General features: G+C 40.5%; 1 protein-coding gene across 1 annotated transcript in view; it reads left to right on the top strand.

Annotated features, from left to right (window-relative positions):
- The first annotated feature begins 8,293 nt into the window (after positions 1–8,293).
- LOC149797653 (receptor-type tyrosine-protein phosphatase U-like) overlaps positions 8,294–24,978 on the top strand; it is an 88,839-nt gene continuing 72,154 nt past the window's right edge. The window contains exon 1 of the mRNA XM_089962560.1: positions 8,294–8,433. Coding sequence (XP_089818686.1) covers positions 8,343–8,433 — 91 coding nt within the window. The 5' untranslated portion in view covers positions 8,294–8,342. The remainder of the gene's footprint in view (positions 8,434–24,978) is intronic.

Raw genomic sequence — 24,978 nt, 5'->3', positions numbered from 1 at the left:
AGTAAAATTGGTTGTTGTTGTTCATAATTCCAGAGTGCTGCTGCTGTATGAGGGGTCACTCGAAGTCAGGGGAGTGTCTAAAAAAGGATTGCTGTTGTGATTATTGTTGGAGTGGTGACTAATGTTGGACACAGGACACCCTTGTTCCCGTTTGAGAAGTATTTCAGGGAAGTATTGGGGAGAAGGTAACCGATGCAACTGCTCAGTAACATTGTACACAATTGTTTTTCTCCTTGTTGCAAACTCAAATTGGCAATGGCAGCACCGATACACCACAAAGATTTGGTAGAAAAAGACGATTTGGATTTTAGGCACAGGTTCTCCACACCACACCCACATGGGTTACTTGAGGTAAATGGACACTTTTCAGTCGGGTTTTGGCAGCACGATCCAATTTCTGAACTCCACCGTAACCTACAGGATGGGATGGATCGTAGTAAATGCTGGCCAACACCTTTTCCATTTTTTAGTAAGTCACCGACACTTCACTGATGCTACTTTGGATATTCAAACAGCCTTGTCTCTCCACATAAATTCTTTTTTTCCAAACGCTTGTATCCGTGATCCTGACAATTGTCCATGATGATCTGACATACATGGGTAAGTCCGTACGGAACAACATTGACGAAACAAGGGTAGAGGATGCTACGTTGGTCCGCATCTTGTGACGAGAGCAGGTGAAGGGAATTCAGTGAATTGCGGTAATTTATAGGGGAAAGAGGAATCGAAACGGATTGAGTTTATTCACCAATCCAAACACGCGTTACAAAATTCAGTCACAACACAGTCAGTCTTCCAATCCGAAGAGAGCGGTCTGTGACACCAAATTCCCTATATAGAGGCGCTAGCGTCAATCCATGCGACAGAGTTTTCAAACATGACGGAAACTAAGAAGAGGTTGATTTTTATTGTGATTTTGTCGATTTTCTTTCTTCTTCGCAAGAATTTGTTCCGGTACCAGTACCTTCGATACCTTCTCCTTCTTTACCACACGTGGATGATTTGAAACAGAGACAGAAAGAAGAATAGGAGAAATTTTGACAGCAGCAAATGGAAGCAGGACAAGCTTTTCTTCTTCAACAACAGCGAGAAGAAGAAGAGGCAAGAAGGATACGACAGGAAGAAGAAGCAGAAAAGAAACAAGGTCTAAGAGAGAAGGAGAATAATGAAAGTCAAACGGTCACGGTACACGTACAGATTTTAGTAGAGCTAAGACGTCTGAAACAAATGTATCAGACTTCTTTATTACGACCGAAGAGAAAAAGACCTTCCCGAGCTAAACAACTCAACCCTGTTACTACACCTGCCGTACCACCCCATGTGATTTCTACCAAATCATCATCGACGGGAGGCAGTCGAGAAGTAAGCCTAAGCCTTGGCCGTGGCAAAGGGTTTAGGCAGTTAAAGCTGATTGCTTGCCGTTCCTGATTTTTTTGTTGTAAACAAACAAATACCCAAAGGTCCTTTTCAGGGCCATCCACTTCTCTCGAAAAGAGACAGTATTTCAATTGCCAAAATCAACTAAATCTCAAAAAGCCCCTTTTTATCCACAATGTACGTGTGTGAATGTTTGAGTGAGAGCTTGAGTGTAGGTTCTTATTCTAAAAATCAAAACCAAGAGACACTTACGTTTTATGCCTGGTCTATTATGGTACAAAATTTACAATCCAATTCACAACACTTTATAAAGATCATAGGCTTCTTCTGTTTCTGTCTTCACTCTCTCTGTTTTTTAAATTTCTTCACTTTCACAATTTTTTCCTCCACTTCTTCCTCACTTTCTCCTCTTCTTCATTTCTTCTCATGCTTCTCTTTCTGCACGTGTCTGGGTTCTTCCTTTTAGGTAGGTACATCTTCTTCTTCCTGTTCAAAACCCCCCTCTTCTTCCTGCTTCTGTTTTTTCTTAGAGCAATCTGAAGACCAATGTCCTTTTTCTTGACAATGATAACAGTTATCTTGACTTTTTTCTCTTCTAGCACCTGTTTAGCTTTTTTGACGTCTGGACACTCTGAAGACCAATGCCCTTTCTTCTTACAGACATAGCAAGTATCTTGACTTATATCTCGAAAGGAGGGTGAGTAGTCCGTCGGCTTGTCTGAAGAAATTTTTTTATGGCACCTCGCAAAGCTCTGATCAAAGGTTCTATCTGTGTGGGCTCTTCCACCGTTCTGCTTGGTCAAGATGAAACGACCGCATCAATTAGTGAAGAAAGGAGAAGAAAGTAAGAGGCAGAAACGTGATTTATCGCCTCGTAAAGTAGCCGAAGTCTTGGCACAAATTCATGCCAGTGATTTTGAAGATGACATGAGTGAACCAGAATCCAGAACCAGCGATTATACACTCATCCAAAGTTCACACCCATTAGTAAACCCTGAAAATTACTATCACATTCGAGAGACGGAAAAGCGTTCCTCTAGAAAATTTAGAACAACGGCTTACACCTACACGGTGAAGTTTAAAGATTTCAAGTCCAACGTACCACTGGAGAAAGCAGATGGCTTTATCACCGAGGTGTGGGATTCTTTGTTAACCACTCTGAAAGCCAATGTCAAGCCATAGAAGACAATCGCTTGAGACATTCCATTCATCACGACAGTCTGAAATCCCCCGTTTCGGTCGAGTGTAGCATCCCAGCAGAATTGACACATTCCAAAGTCACCGACAAGATTCAATACGTGCAACAATCCGACAACAAATTTCACATCACCGATGGAAAAGCGACACTGTTCATAACCCACGTCTCTTTCCCCAAGGGGACCGGACAACGCAGAAATGTGTTATTGTTGGACGACCTTCGCAGCACCAAAAAGAGCCTAGTCCAAATTAACAACTCTCAAGATCAGATGTGTTTAGCCAGGACTATCGTGGTGGGACGAACATACGACAACAAGAACGACACAGTAGAAAGGAAAAGGGCATGGGAGAACATTCGAAAATCGAACCGAGCCAAACAATGAAGTGAAGCAGAACTCCTGTTACAATAAGCTGGCATGTCCAAAGACATACCCTGTGGCATTCCTGAAATGCAAAAAATGCAAGATGTCCTAGCTCCACGCTACACCTTGAAAGTACACCCTCAAGAAGTGCGCGGACTTTTCTTGTTTCAAGGCAAAGATTTCCAAGACGGAACATACATTCACGTCTATTATCATGATGAATATTTCGATGCCATTACCAGTATCACGGCATTCGTGTGATGCAGTTATTACTGTGAAAAATGTGACTATGGCTATAACAATCTAGAGCAACACAAACGTTGTAGATCAAAATGCTCAGGATGTTTGGCTTCTCAACCTTGTCTGGACAAAGGACAACCACGAGTGAATTGCCCTGCTTGTCAGCGCACTTTTATCAGTCCAACCTGTTACCAACAACATCTTAAAACGCAAAGTTCACAGCAAAAAGGTGCTTGTCAACTCTTGAGATTGTGCCCCACTTGTAGACAAAGCATGCTTACCAATAATGCAAAGTCACACGTATGTTCATGAAAGAAACGATGTCACATTTGTCACCAAATCGTGGACTTGGAACACCAATGCTACATTTAAAATACCAACCACAACAGTAAGACGATGACCACAAGAAGAAAGGCAATTTCATTTTTCTCGATTTCGAATGCATGCAAGAGACCGTCATTCACATTCCTAATTTCTGCGTGACTCATAGAGCGTGTGAGAAGTGCATCCACGAACCTATCTGTAGTCATTGCCCTCACGGCAGCAAGATTCCTGGAGGACGTGAAAAAACATTCTCGAACGAAGAACTCGTAAAGTGGGAAAACGATGAGTCAAAGAAGTCAAAGTGCATTGGAAAGGATATCCTCCCAGGTTTGATTCTTGGATCGACGCTTCGCAAGTCATCGACTATAAAAAGAACTGATCATCATGCCCTTCCGCACAGCCTCAGCTACCTCTACCACTGCAGTGACCACTCCTTCAACGAGTTCTTCTCTGCAAGATCTACAAAAACAACCTGTGTGGGTGTGCTGTGGAGAACCAGTGTCTAAATCGTAAATCGTTTTTTTTCTTTCTGCCGAATCTTTGTGTGTATTGTGTAATCGGTGCTGCAATTGCCAATTGGATTTTGCAACAAGGAGAAAAATAATTGTGGACCATTTTATTGAGGAGTTGCATCGGTTACCTTCTTTCCAATCCTTCCCTGAAATACTCCTGAACGTGAAAAAGGTAGGCCTTACGTCCAACGTCAATCACCACCCCAACAACAACAACATCCACCACAACAGTCCTCTTTTAGACACTCCTCTGACTTCGAGTGACCCCTCAGACGGCAGCATAACTCTGGCATTGTGAACAACAACAAAACAATTTTACTTAACGTTACCCAGTGGCAGTTCCATGGTGGTGTTTCCCCACAATACTTTGTGTTGTTACATGGCCAGATTACATTCAGACCATCCAATTAGATCACGAAGCCTATTGAGAAGTGGCTTTCGTGGAAATCATTCACCCTACTCAAGTTCTAAATGTCTTTCCAAATCAAAATTTTCTTGCGGTCGAAGTTCATCACGAGCAAATGCAAAAGTACTTGAATACCATAGAATATAAAATGAGAACACTTAACTCACAATCTCAAAAGTGGACCTATAACTTGATAATTCCCCCAGGCTATTATTTTAGCGGTCAACATTTGGTGAACACGATTGCTACCAGGTTTAATGCCGTGTTTCTTAAAGCTTTGGAGAGTGTCAGAAAAAGTGTCAACATTGAGTACCATAAGGTGGCTCGTTTCCTACTGATGAAATTTCCCGAGGGTAAAGTGTTGTCAGTTTTTTTTGTCCTGAATTGTTTGACATTTTGGGCGGGGACGTTGAGATGAGGATGGCAATGAAAAACAAATTACCAGTCATTTCCAACATCGATTCGTTTACCAAGTTATTTCGTTCCCCGGTAGAAATGAGCCAAGGACTGAATTTTATCTTTGTGTACTCCGATGTGGTGGAGTACAGCGTAGTGGGACACACCCCTGTGCCGTTACTGCATGTCATTCCTTTCAAAGTGGATTCTGCCACGAACGTTGACGAGGAAGGTGGAAACGTTTATCACGTTTACCGGAAATTGGTACATCCTCACTATTTACCCGTCAGCAAGTCGTATTTTGACACTGTCAACATTGCTTTGAAAGGAGATCCGGGACAAAATATTCCATTCACCAAAGTGAAAGTCATGGTGAAACTACATTTTTGAAAACGATTCTCTAACGACTCGTAAGTTATATATCCAGAACACAGAGGCGTCGCTCGACAGATAGGATATAATTTAGGATATATTTCTGAAATCGGCCTTTCGTTCGGTGGTCCCGGTGTTGAAACCGATGGTGACTCGAGGATTGCATGCCTTGAAAGATGCCGCTTTGACGCAAGACAAAGAATTTCTCCAAAATGTCATCATCGATAAATAAAACCCTAAAGAAGCTTTCTTCAGAGCAATCAAAAAAGTCTGCAAACAGGCAAAGCCATTTTGGGCCGACGAAAACGCCTATAAATGCTCTCGAAACTGCCGAGTCAGGCATTCCTGTTTCTCTGACGCCAAAGCAAGGACAAGGTAGAAAGAGACGAAGGCGAAAACACCCCTACATAAATCTTCATATTCATAAAGCTGGAAAGACTAAGAAAAGAAGAACCGTCCGAGACTTAGACATTTTTTATTATTAAATCATAGAGACAAAACAATGATGCACCGAGAGTCTTGCCCCAGTTCCAAGTCTGAACTGTATCTGTTTGCCATGCCACCCACTATGATGACGATGTAAGAATCCCAATGAGCCGAATTTCATCCCGTCTCGTCTTTGACGGATTCAGCTCTCATGGAGTTCGACATCAAATGACAGCCTGAATATTACATCGATCTGAATAGCAGATACTTGTATTTGAAAGTCCAAGTGAAAAAAGCGACAGACAACGACAATCGCGGAGAGAATGACAATGTAGCTCCAGTAAACAATTTCATGCATTCCTTGTTGAGCGGAGTGGATTTATACTTGAATAAGAAACTAGTCAGCAGCATCATGGATACTTACCGAGCGTACCTGGAAAATCTCTTGACGTACGGAACAGAGACCAAGAGCACTTGCGTAGTATGGAAACCTGACGCAACGGGCGAGCACACGTTTAACTATACAGCAAATGCAGCAGAAGATGACAGTCCTCACAATGCAGGATATATCGCTCGACGACAGAAAATCAAGCAAGGACGTATTTTAGAACTGATGGATCGTTTGCATTTGGACATGTGGATGAAATTCAAATATTTGCTAAACGGTTTGAATATCCCTCTGAGACTGAATCTCAGCAGTACCGCTTTCCATTTGATGCTCATGCCAATTAGTACAAAACTATCATCCAAGAAGACAGACTCTACGTGCGACGTGTGGAAGTGTTACCTAACGTGGGAAACGACATCAGCCACACCTCGAGCAGAACGATTGCCAAGTATCCGATACGACGCGTGGAAGTAAAAACCTTCACCGTTCCCGCTAACCAGCGATCCATGATCGAAGATCATCTGTTCCAAGGACACTCACCCAAACGTTTAATCATTGGTATCGTCAATAATTCAGCCTTCACTAGAATCCACAATGAAAATCCAAGCATCAATGATCTTCACAGAAATGATTCACGTAAAAGTGTCACAATACACGTTGCAAAGATTGTTTTGTCACTAGACTTCGAAATTTGTATGAAAACAAAGTTTACACCACTGCAGAGACAAATTAGTCTGCATGTGTGATGAGTACGTAGATTATTCAATAAATTATTTTTAATTTTAAAATGTTTTATCCTCTACTTTTTTATTTTGTTATGTTTAATTGTGCGTATAACTGATTTTTATATTTGTATTTGCAACTGTGCGTTTAGAGTAGTACTATAGATCCCTCAAATACATTTCCTTGTTCTTGTAAGCATGATTTTCTGTATTTGCTATAATTTATTTAAGAACTTATTCAGGTGCTTATAGTTGTTTCTTCAAATGTTATTCAGTACATTTTTGTCTGACAAATCGATATCACAACAAACCTAACTATTGTTTTGCACCTGATAACACACACACACACACAGACACACACACACACACACATACATACATACATCAGGTGCCATTCAATATTTTAAATTCTTTAAACCGTTATTTCACTATTTTAAATTACTTTTCGCACTGGATTGCTCTGGTTGTCTAAATGGTTAGAGCGTCCCCTCGGATGCACGTGGTCGCGGGTTCTAAAAAATGGTGCTAAACAGCTACCTTGCTTGGCGTTCAGAACTAAGAGGTTAGTTTGTGGAGTGGTCGGCCTTCTGTCAGGATAATATGACTAGGTGGGACATGATGGCAAATGTCTTCGGCATGATGCCCCAGTGCTAAATATCACTATAAGCTGCCACACTGTGGCAGCTTATGACTCAAATGACTCAGCAATACGACTCAAATTGATACGTAAAAATACCACCCCCTTTTCACATTGGAAAAGAATGTACACCAATTATGATCAATAGAAATACAAGCATAAAGGCAACGTCATTTTAGCTGAATGAATCTCAAGTTAATTTACTTTACTTCAAAGTTTGTGTGTATGTGATTTGGATTTTTAACGTAGCTTTAACAATTTTTCAGTCATATCGCTACGATGACTGAAGTGTGGCAATTTATAGTGATGTCTAGCACGGGGGCATCATGCCGCAAACATGTAGCAAGATGTCCCACCCAGACTTATTATCCTGACACCAGGTCGACCAGTCCTAAAGCTAACCTCTTAATGCTAAGCGCCAAGCGAGGCAGCTGTTAGTACCATTTTTCTAAGTCTTTGGTATGACTCGACCGGGGATCGAACCCACGACCTCCCGCATCCGAGGCGGACGCTCTAACACTTCAAAGTTTATTCCGCTTTGTTTGCTACTGAAACAAAAAGCACTTTGAAGGAAACCGCGCGGATCGATTTGATATGTAATACGTACATGACAAAATATAGTCTCATGAAAGATTTAATAGATAATAATGAAGGTAATATTCCTAAGATTCAATAGCTATAGGTTAGGAGCGCCCACACATAGGAGCGTTTGCCCCCCTCCCCCCCCCCCGCCGATTACATATTCAATGAAGTTTGTCTTTTCTATTAGCATCGTGTGCATATATGTCTGTGTTTGTATTTGTGAATGGATACTCATTGTTATTAGTTTATATATAGCCATGAATACAACATATTATTGAAAAATAATTACTATTACTATTAGTACCATTGTGCTCGACACTAAGAAACTATTCGTGCGAATAGAACGGGTCGTATAAAATTACCTGTACATTCAAACTTCCTTGTTGACGGCATATTTTGAGATGACAACACGACCGCCTTGTAAAGATAATTCTAACATGATGCACACAATATTCCTTCTCCATTCAACATGTCTTGTCATCATCACCACGGGTAAGTTGATATTTAACGATTGTATCTGCATGTATAATTTGTAATGTTAACCCAATTATAGGCTTAACATTTGCTAACGAACCTTTTTAAAACACTTGATCGGTATGCATAACTCCGAACACAAATCAAGCGTGAGTCTCAGCTTCAATTGTATATTTGTGAGTAAACTGATTTGATACATGCCAAGATCATTTAACAAAGCGTAACGTTTATACCACACACACACACCAACGAAGAAATAATGATTAGGTGCCGGCGAAGGTAAAAGTTCGGCAGAATTTGGAAATTCAATAGTCATATAGTTCGGAGATCATAGAGGAATAGGTAAGTGTGTTAATTTTCTGTTCTCATATTAGCTATGTAAGGGATATAACTTTACAGTCTGATACAAACAGATAATAACATAATTGACAAGGGCAAATTCAATCACATATTTTGTACATCTAAGGGCTGACTGCTTTTTTAAATTCGACTGGATATGAATCTAAAACACGCTGTACTGTTCAAATTTCATGACCTGCGATGCGGATCATACAAGAGTTAACACAGCCATTTTTCGTTTCACACTTCGTTGAATTTAAGAAAATAAACAGTCCGTCCTTATAATTATATAACAACATAAATAATTAAATAAACTCATGGTTTATATACATTCTTTTAATGAATCATATTTTGAATTTCTTTCAAAAAAGATACAATTATACAGAACAATGAATCTTATGATATATACAGCCAATAAGATAAAAGATCGCCGGCTGACGTTAATACACAACTCTGACCAGCTGGAAGATGTTACATGCTAACATGTGACAACAATACGCCAACGCCGTGGAGGCTGACCATAGTTATAGCAACCGACGACAAGGTTTCTTGTGCTGAAGAAATCAACTGTCGAGTTGTAAGTGAAGACACTGTCACTAATTTGTCCATTCTCAGGTGATTAACCGTCCCGGTTGTAAGTGAAGACACTGTCACTAATTTGTCCATTCTCAGGTGATTAACCGTCCCGGTTGTAAGTGAAGACACTGTCACTAATTTGTCCATTCTCAGGTGATTAACCGTCCCAGTTGTAGCCTCTTATCAACTTTCATTGCGGTGACCAAATCAAGATATCCTAGACACATTAGATTTGACGCACTTAAACACTTTTCACCTCTTCAGAAATATACTTCTTTTATAGCTATGACGCTCTTGACTTTAGAAATATTAGTTATTTTTGCAATGTATGGATAACCCCAAAAATTGATATATTCCTCATTTTCTTCTTAGCGAGCTTTCATGCCGACGACCTCTTCTCGTAAAGATAGTGTATTACGTTACCCATTTTGACGCACCTTACATCAATCTATTTATTCTGTGACATCATTGTACACATGCTCTAGTGAAAATAAAATATCGCAGTGCAACGTCTATAGCACATAGATAACTCAAGTGAATAGGAAAAATTACATTAATAATTCCAATTTAGCGTCTGAAAAGTTTTTCTGATAATAATCACCATCTTCATCTTGGAACAGATTTTGTCGTAATGTCTAAAATAATCAAACTGGGGAAAACCATGTTCGTATTTTGATAAAAGTATTTGCTTATGTTTGGAAAAAAATAAGATTTAATGTATGACTGTTTTCCGAAATGTATATGGTATTTTAAACACAAAGTAGCCCAACCTCTTAATGTGCTGTTTTCGGAACTTTAAAACTGGTTTGCATCCTTCATAATGTATGTGTCTAAAAGTGCAAATAATTAGAGAAAGAATATATAATGTCAAATGATATTTTATTTTCATTTATTGAAATTCTTACCATTATGAAACCAATTTATAAAATATAAATTAGTCAAAAGAAGTTTAATATCTAGGTTCTGTTAAAGGCTGATTAAAATTTACTTTCATGTAAAATGTCTTATTAGCTGGAAAATCCTACTACAATATATTTTAATTTACATACTATATAGGATGCTGATTTAGTCACGAAATTTATCTTATATGTAAATTTTCATAAATGATAACAACTAAAGAAGCACTTCAGAATGTCAGTAACGTCAGATCTACATAAAATAATATAACTTTGTACATCGTTCTAAACCTTGTTACTGATGCAATTATCAGATGTCAGTAGCAGACTGGATGCTTATCGTGGCGGGAAGTTCATTTTTCCCGTCAGAATCTCTGACAAATATTTTTTATGAGGATTTACTGATTGGAGAAAAGAGAATTAGTGAAATAGATTTTTTTCTTACTTGGCGTGTATCTTTATTTTATTTCACAAGTGATACTATCTGGTTTTTCAGTTAGTATGTATGCCTGCTTGTTGACTCCACGTTAATCAGTGTAAAGAAATGCTAAGATTATGACGTCAATGAGATACGCGTTCTGTCGAGACTTTTGAGTTTATGACATTCCCTAAAAATAAGATAGCTTCAGTCATATTGGTACGATGTCTGCAGTGTGGCAGTTTGTAGTGATTCTGCAGACACGTATCATCATATCCCACCCAGTCACATTATCCTGACACCAGGACGACTAGTCCTAACACTAATCTCTTAATCTGAGCGCCAAGCGAGACATCTGCTAGTACCATGTTTATAAGGCTCTGTTATGACTCGGTCGGGGTTCGAACCCGCGACCTCCCGCACCCAATTCTGATGCTCGAACCACTTAGGCCACATGAGCGGTCTCACTTGTAGCATTAGCAAGATATCTGATTTATTTGAAAAAAGTCAAGTATTTGGTTCATAACTAAAATCTTACGTAAATCTCAGGTAGAGTAATCCTAGATTATAAATATATTCCTCATTGTGTAGAGAAAAGGTATGAGCCCAAAATATTCACAAGGGTCTGGCCAATCAGTTTGCAGAAAATCATAATGACGAAAGAAAAAAATTAATAATATCTCCTTGTCTCTCAGTATCCGACATTTATGTTTAGAAGATTTATTCAATGTACGGTAATGGTCTTATAGCAGTTGAATTGCTGTATTTGCAATAAAGAAAGGATGCACAAACTTCATTGAATTTACCTGTGTCTTTTAATGTACCCTTGTAATGGTTAGGACTCTGAACTTCGGCTAGGATAGCTCAAGTCGTTGCGAACCCATCTAGAGTATAAAAGGTTCCAAGTTTATGCCCCATTAGGACCGTGCTTTATTCCCTTTTACGTTTGGCGTCGCCAACATGTTTTGACATTTACACCTCCAACCGGCTATGCTGGATGCAGCGAAGTGGAAATTTGATGTCGAGACAAAGGGATGAGTCTCAAAACGGCAGGGAGAAAGTGTAATGGGTATGATTAAACGCGTAGGCTCGGATAGCTCAAGTCGTGGAGCATCCGTTTAAAGCTATGAAGATCCCGGATTATATCCCTGGTCTGGCTGTGCATTTTTCCACTAACCCCTGAAATGTAGAAATTGCGGAAGTAAGATTAAAAGCCATCCGATTACATTTGAACCGAAAAGAGCCTGGGGAAAGTACTTTTTGTGTTTGTCTTCTTCTTAGATGGCTGACCTCAAATTTAACTTCCAGAAATATCTTGATCCATCAAATGTTTGCAGAGGTCGTTCTAGCCTGTGAACAAAGTAGGCATTTTGATGGTGCTGTAACTGAGTTTTAGGAAGTAGATGCAGAACCTTAAAGTGATGTCCTTCTTCCGTATAAGCACCTTGGTAAAAGAAAAGGGAATCTAAGGTTCTCTGATGCCTCCTGCCTCTATCATTTCTATAATATGTTCAGTTACATCTTTAGTCATGCAGGGAGGTATTCTCCGATATGGCTTCTTGAAGGAGTGTTGTCACTAAGTTTAATTTAGTGCTCCAAGAGATCCTTAACTCCAAGATCTATATGACTTTTAGAGAAAACATCACTCCATGAATTGATGAGGCAGATAAACTGAAATATCTGTTTTGGTGTAAGCTCTCCAACAGTATCTTTTATTTCTTCCAATGTCCTTTGCTTATTGGCAGGCTTTTCTTTTCGCTGGAGGACAACCAGGTGACCAAGTGCGAGGAACTTTCACTTTCTGCTGATCAGATACTAAAGACAAATTGCAAGTTCTGACGGGTCCAGAAGCATTTTACTCAGTGAATGCGTACTTTATTCCCAACGGCTCTCTAACAATGCCAGACAGCATCACTGTCTCCAAAGGTTGAACTTTCTCTCGATATTTAATTATCGCTTGCAAAAGTTTTAAAATTATTTACTCTCATTAATCTATCCCAACTGATCAGGAGAACAGTCCATATATTCTGCTGTAGAAAGTCAATGGACACTACTCCTTGAGACAAATTCATTTTATGTCATCGTTATCTCGAGAAAGAAACAATACCCAGTGATTACTTATTATCCTCGATGACCTAGTTTAACATCTGGGATTTGTTATTAATGCACTGCTTTAATAAAAGTGTTACCAATAGTAAGAAAATGGCAGATAATGTGGATTTTAAATTTCAACAGAATACAGAATACGCTTAGATTAGACATTTTACAGTTACACACAAAGTACATTTATCTCTAAATATATCTAGTCACATTACAGAGACACAAAAACTGCATCATAGAAAAAATACTTAAGCATGTACCTTTTCATACAGGATACGAACCTTCTAGGAAGATACAAGTCGTCTTGTGTTTGTAGAAGCTACGTTTGAGGTTTAGAAACGCTTATTTTTCTCACAGCCCCTTCATCCCCGTGTTACAATTGAATACTGAGAAATTGTTACTTCAGCCCCGTAGGTATTTTTAACACGATAATAGACAAAATGGAGACAATTTGTACTGCATATTGAAAATGCATCATAATGGGGAGTAATTTTTATATATCAATTAATTAAAAAAATGCATGATCTAAATAGCAGTTTGGTTGCACTTATAGATGGATTTATCGAGAATAGATTTTATCATCAATACTTATGTAGGCATTTGTTAAGTAAAGTGAGCCTGTTTTGTTTTCTCCTCGGTTAGTAGTTAATGGGGGCTGTTTAGCGACACACACACACACACACACACACACACACACAGAGTCACATGAGCAAAGGAGTGAGTGTTTATAGTCACACAACTCCACATTTAGAAAAAATGGCAACTTGAATTGTCTCTTTTCTAGAGAGCTGATTATCTCTGAGAAGGGCTATTTTTTTAAAACTCCAAATACACATGCCTTATGGTGACATCTATCAGGCCTGGCAACACAGCACAACGACGGCTCCAGTCATTGTCCCAATTGATTATAGCTGCTGGGAGTGCGGATGCAGCTTGAGTGGCGTCATCATCTCAAGCTTCAGTTTGCGGGACCCTGAATTCTCTATCCCTTACAATCCTTCGTTCTGCTTGTGGATGCTGCTGCTGTGGTTTCCTTACTTGTGGGGAACGCTGCTGTCTTTCCAACTCCTCATGTAGCCGACGCGGTTGTGGTGGTGCTGTTATTGCCTGTGGAGGAGTCCTCACCTCAGGCTTGACCTCACACAGAGGTCTCAGCATGAGGTGAGGTAGAATTCCTCTCTTCTTTCCCTTCTCTTTTTTCCTTTTCCATTCTTCCTCCTCCTCTATCCTGGCACTTTCTATTATGGCCTCCATAGCGAGCTCATTTAAAAGTCGCCTGGGATACTCCAGGTACATTTGGAATTCCAACAGTTTCGCTATTCTGTTACTCATGATTCCTGTAGCTGACTTGTCAGCGATGGGTAGCCAGACTGGCGAACGCTTCCCTTTATATTTGTGAAGTACGGACATGACGGAAAACATCTGACACTAAAGCTTGCATTGCCCATATCATTACACAAAAAGGAACGCGCGGACCTAAAAGAAACACTCACTCACTTTTTTACTTACAATCACTAAGTACAAACACAAGCACATAGACTATTTGACAAGCTACGGAACAAAGAAACGAAGTTCGCATAGACGCACATCTATTTGTTACTTACATACAAACACAAATACACACATTTTGGCTATTGGACTAGTATGTCTTTAATAGAGCATTGTGGTAGGCCTGAAAAGGGCTGTTTTTGTGGTCGGGGAGTTATGACAGTCTTTTATGGTCTAACATTGTGTCCCCGTCTGGCCTCAGGCATTCCCACAGGATAAGGTCTGCTTCTTTGGAAAGAGGAGAACTGGTTCGTGTCTACAAGACAGTCAACAAATCCTCTGTCTGGATCCTGCTGTTGCTGCTGCTGCTGTTCTTCTGCTATCTTTGCTTCTGGCGTCTGTACTTCTCCGTCCACTCTTCTTGTTCTTTCTTGATTTCCTCTATGAAGAGCTCTTCCATTAGGTCTTCGGTCACTTTCAGCATCCTGATAATCTCTGTCTCTTCAGGCTTCGGTATCCGGTTTTGCCTGACATGATGTAAATTCACATAAGCTTCGATCTGCTTGGCTAGTCTTGAACACATCTTCACAGGAGGAGGAGGAGGAGTCAACAATGGATGGTAAGACTGGAGACTGCTTTGCTTTATATGGTTCAAACCCGGACGCGATAGAAAAAATCCCTACGATTTTTTGTTGGGTCGGAACGCTATTATAGTTTATTTTAGGGTGAGGGATAGAGAGAAGTCAAAGAGCATGTATAGTGGTAAAAAATGAAAACAAACGACAGATACAATTTGTTTCAAAACACATTTTTATTCAAACAACTAACAATCAACAATTAACAATACAACAAACAAGCAAACAAGTTTTCAAATAAACTAGTTTTGACAAGGTTGACAACGTTGTGAAGTCAAACTAGACTTCCATTGAGGTAGGTTATTAGACCGTTGATGTACACTTCGTTTCCTAGCTAAAGACAAAAAAATAGCCATAATTGTCACAAAACCATCGATCTACTTTGACATCGTTTCTAGAATGGAGACAATCAAAATAGGTCACTAAATGTTGCAAGGGATTTCCAAGACTGCGTTGATGAAGAAAATACACACAATATTGTCCACACACCACGGAATATGCGCCTTGTAATGTTACATTATTGAATCGTGTCGTGTGGGCATTTCTTCTCATAAAGTCGATGATGTCGTCTTCCAAAGGTGGCAATCCATACGAATCAAAATACTCCACTCAACCATCACGGGGAAAATAGACGGATACTCAGTGGGTTCCTGGGAGATGACTGTCGCCCGTGTTGGTGACATAAGCTTGATGGACTTGAGGTTTGTGATGAGGCAGTTCATTATTAGCGCACGCCACATGATTACAAAAAGAGGAATACGAACTGTTGTTCAAAAGGTAATTTAGTTCCCATGTATCCTTGTTTTGTGTTGTTGTTTTGTTCTTGTTTTCTGTGTGCAGGTAATGATAAGTCGTCAATTAAATTCTGACATTTAGCTTGAAAATCTCTGTCAAGTAATCGTCTCTTCTCATCGTCAAGTCTTTATACCACTGACGCAACACTGCTTCTTCTGAGATGAGACCCTTTTCGTCCTCCAGATATTCCTCCAATTTTTCTTCTTGACTTATCATTAAATATGTATGTTGTTGAGTTTGACTGGGATGATCGTTTTGACAGCCATAGCAATCTTTCTTGACTATTTCCGTAATTTAATTCGCCAGGTGTTTGGCAAAACAATAGCCTAAATGTTGTTCTTGTTCTGGCCATCTGGACTTCATCACTATGTCCTCTTCGTATTTGTCTTGGGATTTGCTTCCACGGTATCCTCCGATCCCATTTCTATAGATTCTTGAGCATACTAAGAGGGATAAATGTCTTTCATAGTTTCTAATAAGCTAGAATGACATCTCTCAAACTGTTGATTTCTATCGTATTGTCGAATTTGGTATACAAAATGAGGTTCACGGTTTTGTTTACAGGCATTGGCTTTGCAAACTGAAGTTCCACACAAACTTGGCCGGATTTTATAAGGTGGAAATGTCCCTCGTCACTGCCTTGGTCTGGAGTGAAATCAAAGGCCCACAAAGTGTAACCTTCTGCATACTCCTCGTATGTAGTGTCGTGACTGGTGTTGGTTCCTAACTGTCCGATGGCTTCGTACAGGGACAAGTACGATCTCAAGTAATTCTTCTTCTCTTCACAAAAGTCAGGTTCGAAAGGCCTGGTACATAAGATTTTGATATCTCGACTGATTTCGATCGTGGGCGCTTTGTAGTGCTGAAACTTAAAAGGATTTATTTTACTCGAAGGTTCCACTGAAGGCTGAATTTTTGACGATACCAATGACGAAACGATTGGGTAACTGTCCTTGGAACAGATGATGTTCGATCATCGATCGATGTCCAGCATGAATGGTAAAATATTTCACTTCCACGCGTCGTATCGGATAATTGGCGGTCGTTCTGCTCAAAGTGTGACTGATGTCGTTTCCCACTTAAGGTAGCACTTCCACAGGTCGTACGTAGCGTCTGGCATCTTAAATGACTATCTTTTAATAGGCAGACTCAGCTATCAAATGAAAAACTGCACTGCTACGATCCAGTCTCAGGCGGACATCCGCTTCACATACTTCTCTTGCAATCAAATGTCTAAAGGCATACGATCCATCAGTTCTAAATTTTTGTTTAGTCCTTTAATTCTGTTTCTTCGACCGTTGAATTCCACATTATGGCTTGGTTTTGTTTATCTGTAATCAAATCAGTATCGTTGATGTTCCTGCTGTGTCAGGTTTCCATACCACACAAGCATCCAAATGGGTGTTCTTGTCTTTTATTTTCGTACGTCAAAAGATTTTCCAGGTACTCTCAGTAAGGGTAAGTGTCAATGCTGCTACTGACCAGTTTGTTATTCAAGTACAAATCCACTCCACTGAACAAGGAATGCATTAAATTGTCGACGGGGGCTACTTTATTTTCGTCCTTTATATCGGGACCGTCCGTTGATGTGTATATCACTTTCACTTTCAAGTACAAGTAACTGCTATTCAGATCAGTGTAATCTTCCGGCTGTCCTTTGATTTCAAACTAGATGGGAGCTGATCCCGAGTCCTTCACAGAGGAGTCGGGATGAAATTCGATCCATTAGGATTCTTGCATCGCCATTATGGTGGGTGGGATGGCAAACAGATCCAGTTCCGACTTGGAACAGGCGCAAGACTCTCGGTGCATCATTTTCTTTCTTTCCTTTTTCTCTGTTTTTTAATAATCAAAAACGTTTAAGTCTGAGACGTTTATTTTCCCTTGGTCTTTCTAGCTCTGAGGGTATGAATTCCTCTGGAAGGGTGTCTTCGTCGTCTCTTTCTGCCTTGTTCTTGCTGTGGCGACACTGAAGCAGAAATGCCTGACTCGGCAGCGTCCAGGGCATTTATAGGAGTTTGTCGTCGGCCCGTACTGTATTTGCCCGTTTGAAGCAAGACATATTTGCTTGCTCACAAGAAAGCTGTTTTGAGGATTTGTTTGTCGATGATGACATTGTGGAGAATTCTTTACCGTGAATCAATGCAGCAACTTTTAATGCGTAGAATTCCCGTGTCATGATCGGTTTCAAAACAGGGGCCAAGAACAAAAGGCCGATTTCTCCTAAAACATGTCATCGCTGTCAAGCGACGCCTCGGTACACTGGATACATGACTTACAACTCGTTAGAGAATCGTTTTCGAAAATGGAGTTTCACCGTGACTTTCCCTTCGGAGATTGGACTATTTCGTCCCAGATCACCTTTTAGAGCAATGTTGACAGTATTAAAGTACGACTTACTGACGAGTATATAGTGAGGATGTATAAATCTGCGGTGAACGTGACAGGTGTTTACACCTTCCTGGTCAATGGTCGTGGCAAAATCCACTTTAAAATTAATGACACGTAGTAACGGTTCGGAGATATGTCCCTGTAGGTTGTACTCTACCACATCGGAGTAAACAAAGATCAAATTGAGTTGTTGGTTCGGTTCTACAGGGGATACAGAAAGGCCTGTAAAGAATCATATTACTGTTGATGTTCTTGCTCAGATTCTATGCTACCATCTGTGGATGTCCACCCAATATTTCAAGAAAATTACCATTAAACCTGATGGACAACGTTTCTGTATCCTCAGTTTCATCAGTAGGCGACGAGTCACTTTATGGTACTCAATCTTTTGATGGCTCTGATCAGTGCTTTTCGAAACGCTGCCTTGAACCTGTCAGTAATTGTGCCCACCAAATATTAACCGCTAAAATAATAGCATGACAAAGTGTTTAACGTAAAGATGCCAGATTGATGAATTGCTTGCTGACTTTGTGTCACCTGAAAATCCGGTTTTATTCATCTCTTCTCGGACGTTCAGAATTTCGACCTGGAAAACGTTTTGAGTTTCATTGATGTTTTTCATTTGTGTGGGGTAAATCATTTCCACTAAAGCCACAAACAATTGGGCTTTGCGATCTAGTTGGATGACCTCAGGTAATTTGACCTTGTAACAACAAACCTTATTGGTGGGAAGCACCTCCATGGAACTGTCACTGTGTAAGGTTAAGTAAAATTGGTTGTTGTTGTTCATAATTCCAGAGTGCTGCTGCTGTATGAAGGTTCACTCGAAGTCAGGGGAGTGTCTACAAAAGGATTGCTCTTGTGAATATTGTTGGAGTGGTGGCTGATGTTGGACACAAGACACCCGTTGTTCCAGTTTGAGAGTATTTCAGGAAAGTATTGGGGAGAAGGTAACCGATGCAACTGCTCAGTAACATGGTTCACAATTGTTTTTCTCCTTGTTGCAAACTCAGATTGACAATGGCAGCACCGATGACACGATACACCACAAAGATTTGGTAGAAAAAGACGATTTGGATTTTAGGCACAGGTTCTCCACACCACACCCACATGGGTTGTTTTTGTAGATCTTGCAGAGAAGAACTGGTTGAAGGCGTGGTCACGGTTGTAGTGGCAGCTTAGGCTGTGTTGAAGGAGATGATTGCTATTTCTTTTTAAAGCCGATGACTTGCGAAGCGTCGATCCAAGAATCGAAACTGGGAAGATATCCTTTCCAACGTACTTTGACTTATTTGACACATCGTTATCCCCATTTACGGGTTCTTCGTTCGAGAATGCTTTCGATGTCGTACACTTCGTCTTCGGTTTTGGTCACGCGTTGTAACCCGGCAAGTAAAACGTTCGTTTAATCACTTCACCGTTCATGTCTTCCAACTTATAGACATCAGGATAACGACCACGCACTCGTCCAGTGACATGAAACAATTCAGTGGTCCAGTTAGGTAAGTGATCTTTGTCGAAAGTGGGTTTGGTTTTACCAATGACCACTCACTCCACTGTTCTTTGGGACATCCACCGTCGGGGACGTACCAAACAGGCGCTCAAAAACGGTCACTTCGTTGTCGGGAGTCATTTCTTGGGGGTACCTCCAATGCTCTGATAGTAAGATTGGTTGTACGCTTTGACCAGGTTCGGTAAAACGTCAGTTTACTTAAGACTGTGTTGATGCGTAAAATATTTCCCCATTTGTTTTTTCAAGGTGTATTGAAAACGCTGGCTTTAGGTTTGGGATACTCGGTGGTAATAAAATGAATGTCACGCTTCTTCAATTCTTTTTGGGAAGCTTGGTTCAGAAATTCTGTGCATTTGTCGGTTTGCCATCGAAAAAGGAGACAACCGCTTTGTTTTAACACCACTTTTAGGGCTCGCACTAACTCACTGTTCGATCTGGAAGTCAATGACAAGTCCCAGGTAAATTTGGAAAAGACCTCAATGTCACAAAAAATATTTGTAGCCACGGATGTAGGTGGCCAAATGAGAGATATCGGTTAAATCGGCTTGCCATTGATGACCAATGCCCTTCACTCTGGTGCAACTTCTGGAAAATGTCGTCGAATGAGTTTGTGTAAAGTGTACGTGGATTATTCTTGCAACCATCGTTGTATTTGAGGTAAATGGATACTTTTCAGTCGGGTTTCGGCAGCATGATCCAATTTCTGAAATCCTCCATTACCTACAGGATTTTGATGGATGGTAGTAAATGCTGACCAACACCTTTTCCATTTTTTAGTAAGTCACCCACACTTCACTGATGCTGCTTTGGATGGGGCGAGGTGGTTGTTAAGAAACGGGTTTACGTATCCGACGTGACATGGAGTAGAAGTGGAGGGTAGTGGTGTTGGTGGTGGAGGTGATAATGGGATGGCTTTATTTTTTTAAATATTTTTTTACCTCTGGTTTTCCGTATTTCTATTTCGCTTCTGTCAAATGAGGAGTGGACATTATCTTTTTTAACCCAAGCTTTAAGTTCTTCTCGTTGAGGAGTGGGGAAGGGGTCAACGTGGACGCTGAAATCTTACTAGGTATAGGAGCTGCTGACGGTATTTGAAAGATTTATCGTGCCTCTTCTTCTCCTGGCATCCGTGGGGCTGCGTCTGTCTTGATCGATGGGTTTGTTGTGATGGTGATGGACTTTTCATCAGGGTCTAAAAATCTTTAAGAGTCGGTAGAGCGGTTTAGTCTGAAGCTTTCTGGTAAGAGTTGCTGTCGTTGCAACACTTGACCGTACCGTTGCGAATTTCGCTTTTCTGACCAATCTCTAAGAGCCATGAACGATTGCAGTTCGTGTTGTAACTGGGACATCTCGGTCAAGTGAGGACTGGAAGGTAAATGCGTTGTCCGTTGCTCTTGCCAGCTAAGGAATTTCATCCATCGTTTGTAAGTCACTAAAGTCAGTTTTCGTCCATCCATCAGTTTCCAAAGGTCACGCCTGAGATCTTTAAGGTACCTTTTATCTTCTTGGTCCTTTTTTTATATCTTACTCCTATGTGTCCTCCTAGCATTATTCCCAATACTCCTTTCAGCAAAGTCCTAACAACATGGGCAAAACCATTCCGCATTCTACCAACATCTTCTTCTTTTGACGAATGTGTAATTTTTTCTTGACCATTTGATGAAGAATTGTCGATGCTTGACTAAGCGTTCTTTCTAATGTTGACACAAAGGAATCGTGCATTTCAAGACATTCAGGCAGCATCCACACACGGTATCGACGACTACTTTGGAGGATGTTTGATTGAGATATGTTCCCATGGGTAGAGGGGCTTTGGACAGGACGGACTACTCGTCTCAATCTTTGGCTAAACGAGGAAGTAGTCCATTCTTTTTCTTTCCTTTGGGGTTTAAAGAGGGATGGCTTCTGGGGGATGACATTTTTGTTTGTTCCGGAGCACAAACACACTGATTCACATTCTTTACCGCAGGTATTTTTTTATACTGGATGACAAAAATGACGTTTCTTGGAGGGGTTCGCAACGGGCTGAATCGTGACATATTTTGCTTGGATAAATCCAGTAAACTCTAACGTGCCCGATCTCTCCTGGGCTTTTGGGGGCAGGTACTTTGTGAGCAGCTGCTACTGCAGCTAAAGAGGTGGAGGTTGTCGCCTTTGGAGACGTTTTTGGAAACGCGGGCTTCCATTGTTTCATTAAATGAAGCCGAACGGCTGTGAAATTGGTCTTGGAACGCATCAGCAGCAAAGACGAAGTGGAAGAACCTGAGGCTACTAATATGCAGCCACCGTCGCCACAGGTCGTGGTTTGCGAATGTAAGGTTGCGTCCTGGCCGAAGTGTCTCTCTTGTGAGTAGAATGTGTTTTCTGGGAGCTTTTCGTTTTTGAGGTCTTTTTCTGAGGATGTAACCTGGTGTTGACACCACTACTGGTTTTCTTTTGGGTCTATTTTACATTTTTGGGAGTGGCATTTTTCTTGGGGAGGACGTTCGTGGCATTGGGATCCCATTTTAAGAGGGAGAGAATGATGACACCTCCTTCAGGTTTCAAAATGATTTGATTTTTAATTTGAGTGTCGCTGCTAGGATCGGCCAGTCGCGTCAAGGCTACATTGTGTATCTCATAAAAGCGTTTGGTTTGATGAGGGATGTGGATGATACCTCGCAGTAATTGATGTGCTGTCACGGTACACCATCGTAATACTTCTTTGAGACTGGGTTCTAAGACACAAGCACGTATTTGTGGATTTCTTTCTTCGCGTCTGATGCCGTACAAGGTACGAATCAATTTGATGAGAAGATGAGACTGAAGGCACGTCATGTTGACGCTGTTTAAGATAGACCCAAAGTGTCAGAGGTTTTTATACATTTTTGTTGTTGATGTTAAGTCGACAACGGGTACGTGTACACAACAGGCCCTCTGTCTTAACACCAGTGGTAAAACAGATGTTTTTTAAACAAATTTTGAGTTATGTAAATGACACTGCCATTACGATGATGCCTGTTGCACGTAAACCAAAGTTTAATTTCTACTTCTTCTTCTCCTAACATGTCGTCCCAAATGACCAGATGGGTTAGACTGGGGTCAGACAAGACCCCGTCGTCTTCGCTAGGAATGCCTTCCAAAGCACGATGGCATCGCCTTGACTTTCTCGCAAGAGATTGTACGTCGATTGCCACTCCTTATAACACCACACGATCCGTCGAGGTGGACGATCGATCAAAGAATGTTTATGTTCAATCAAACGTTTGGCAAATTCGGTTTTGTCTGAACTGCTGGGTCCAGCAATTAACAAGATAAGGGATGGCTAAGATTCATATTCTCCCAACTAGCACGATCTAAGTGTTTGTCGATGACTTTGCAAGTGGAGGAAGAGGAGGCTGAGACAGTAGAGGTAACCATAGTGTCGAAAATGTCGCTTTCGACACGAAGACAGACAAGACAAGAGCTTTTATACTTTTTTCAGGACACGTGTATTAATTTTTTTTAATATGGAAAAACACGAAAGACAAAAATACATAATATCCAAATTGTATAAGTACATCATTAAAATACACATCACAATGATCAAAGTGGAGTATAATCAAGTCTCTGTACAACATTTTTGGTGACCAAGCTGTGGTGTCCTAGGGACAGTGTTTAATGTTCGTATAGTCTCTACATTGGATTTTTCGGAAATTTCCATGACAGTCCTTTTCTGAAGGGAGTGGTTTTCCTCGGTGTCAGGTTCTTCTTGTGGCACTATCTCTAACACAGATTTAAAAGTTACTTTTATCACTTGACATTTGAATTTAGACACAGTTCTCGTAATAAGTGTTGGTAATCCTCCACAGATGAAATACTCTCATTGATTTCCTTTCACGGAATCTGTTGTATCACCGCTGATAAACATCGTGTCATGCTAGCCTATTTTTATACCTCTTTTTGTCGGAGGCAATAAGTGTACTTTCTGCACAGAGATGATCATACTCCAGTGGCGAATCTAAATGGTTTAGTCACTAACTTGCACATCACACTCCGTTCAAACTTTTCCTCTTGAACTATATTTACATTGTATAAAAGATTTTGGTAATCCTGTAACTCTTCTTCTGGAATTCGTTTGCAGTATGTCAAACTTGTAGTAAAAATGAATCAGTAACAACAAACCAATCCTTCTCGCCTACGTCCATTTTAACAAAGCCTGACCACTGGAACACTTCATCTGAATCAGTCCTCTTATTGCATTCTCGTACTAGTAGTTTAAACAACGGTGACGTATCGGATGCAATTGTTCTTTGCGTTGAACTTGTATTCTGACTGTAAATGCGTTCTCCCAACTCCAAAGGCAAACCACACAATTTTCTCTTGTATCCATTCAGAGTCCTCCAGGAATCAGGAATCTCTAGGTCATATTCAAGGGTCTCTTTTTTATTTGTGATTGAAGTAGTCTCCTCCCATAATCAGTCTTCGTTTACTTTGGAAAAGAACATAGTTTAAAAATGGAGAAATGATTTTGAGTGTGCATTTCACTTGTATCTTGACCAAGTCTCGGTAAATGCGTTCTCTCAACTTCACAGGCAAACCACGAATGTTTTCTTGTAAAGTATCTATCCAGAGATTACTGAAATCGTCCCACTAAAGGTAGGTAGTGATAATCCGGAGACCATCAAGCATGTTCCAGGTAAGCCGAATCTTTCTTCCCCCATTCATGAAGTGACACATCGCAACTGAATCACTTGACTTTATTCCTTTCGCCCAAGTAGACAAATCTGGCTCTGGCTAATATTTTTGGGGTAGGTCCTCATAGATATTAAAGCCATTTTTATCTTTGAAGGTTTTAGAATCGACTTTCAAAGTTGTAGTATTCAGGCAAACGCACAGGGAACGAATATTCGTTTTTCACATGCTCATTTCGATTCGGGTACGGTGATATCCGCAGGAGTTTACTTAAGGCTGGATGACATGCGTAGGGTGGTAGACGCATGGTCTCGCACGGAGGATGACATTGACAATGTAAACCCATAAAGTGATTCGGTGTTCTGTAACAAGTGGCATCGCTTTTGCATCGATCAGGTTTGACACGCAGAGTCTCACTTCCATGGTAGGTACAGGAGTTGTGGTAGTAGTCATATAAAAGTTCCCACGATGTGATACTGAATCACTGAGGTCACAGCGTACGTTATCCCTGCAATCGCAAGGTACAGCATCGCACTCCACTTGAGAATCCCCGAATTTGAATTGTGCCTGTCTGAACTTCTTTGCTTCTCTGAAGTAATTCATCTTTCTCGCTTGGTGTTGGTACTTACAATGAACTATCGGTCTTGGAAGTTTTCCCTTTTTATATACTGACTAATATCAACGTGATCTTACGGTAACGTTAAGTGGTTGGGATGACACACTCGCTTCTGGTACACAATTTGATAGACCTTTTCTAAA

The sequence above is a fragment of the Sinohyriopsis cumingii genome, chromosome 6 (genome assembly GCF_028554795.1).
Source record: "Sinohyriopsis cumingii isolate HCF-2022 chromosome 6, ASM2855479v2, whole genome shotgun sequence".
In the NCBI taxonomy this organism is placed as follows: domain Eukaryota; kingdom Metazoa; phylum Mollusca; class Bivalvia; order Unionida; family Unionidae; genus Sinohyriopsis; species Sinohyriopsis cumingii.
The sequence above is the reverse complement of the archived record's forward strand: the minus strand, read 5'-3'. Positions and strand labels throughout refer to the sequence as shown.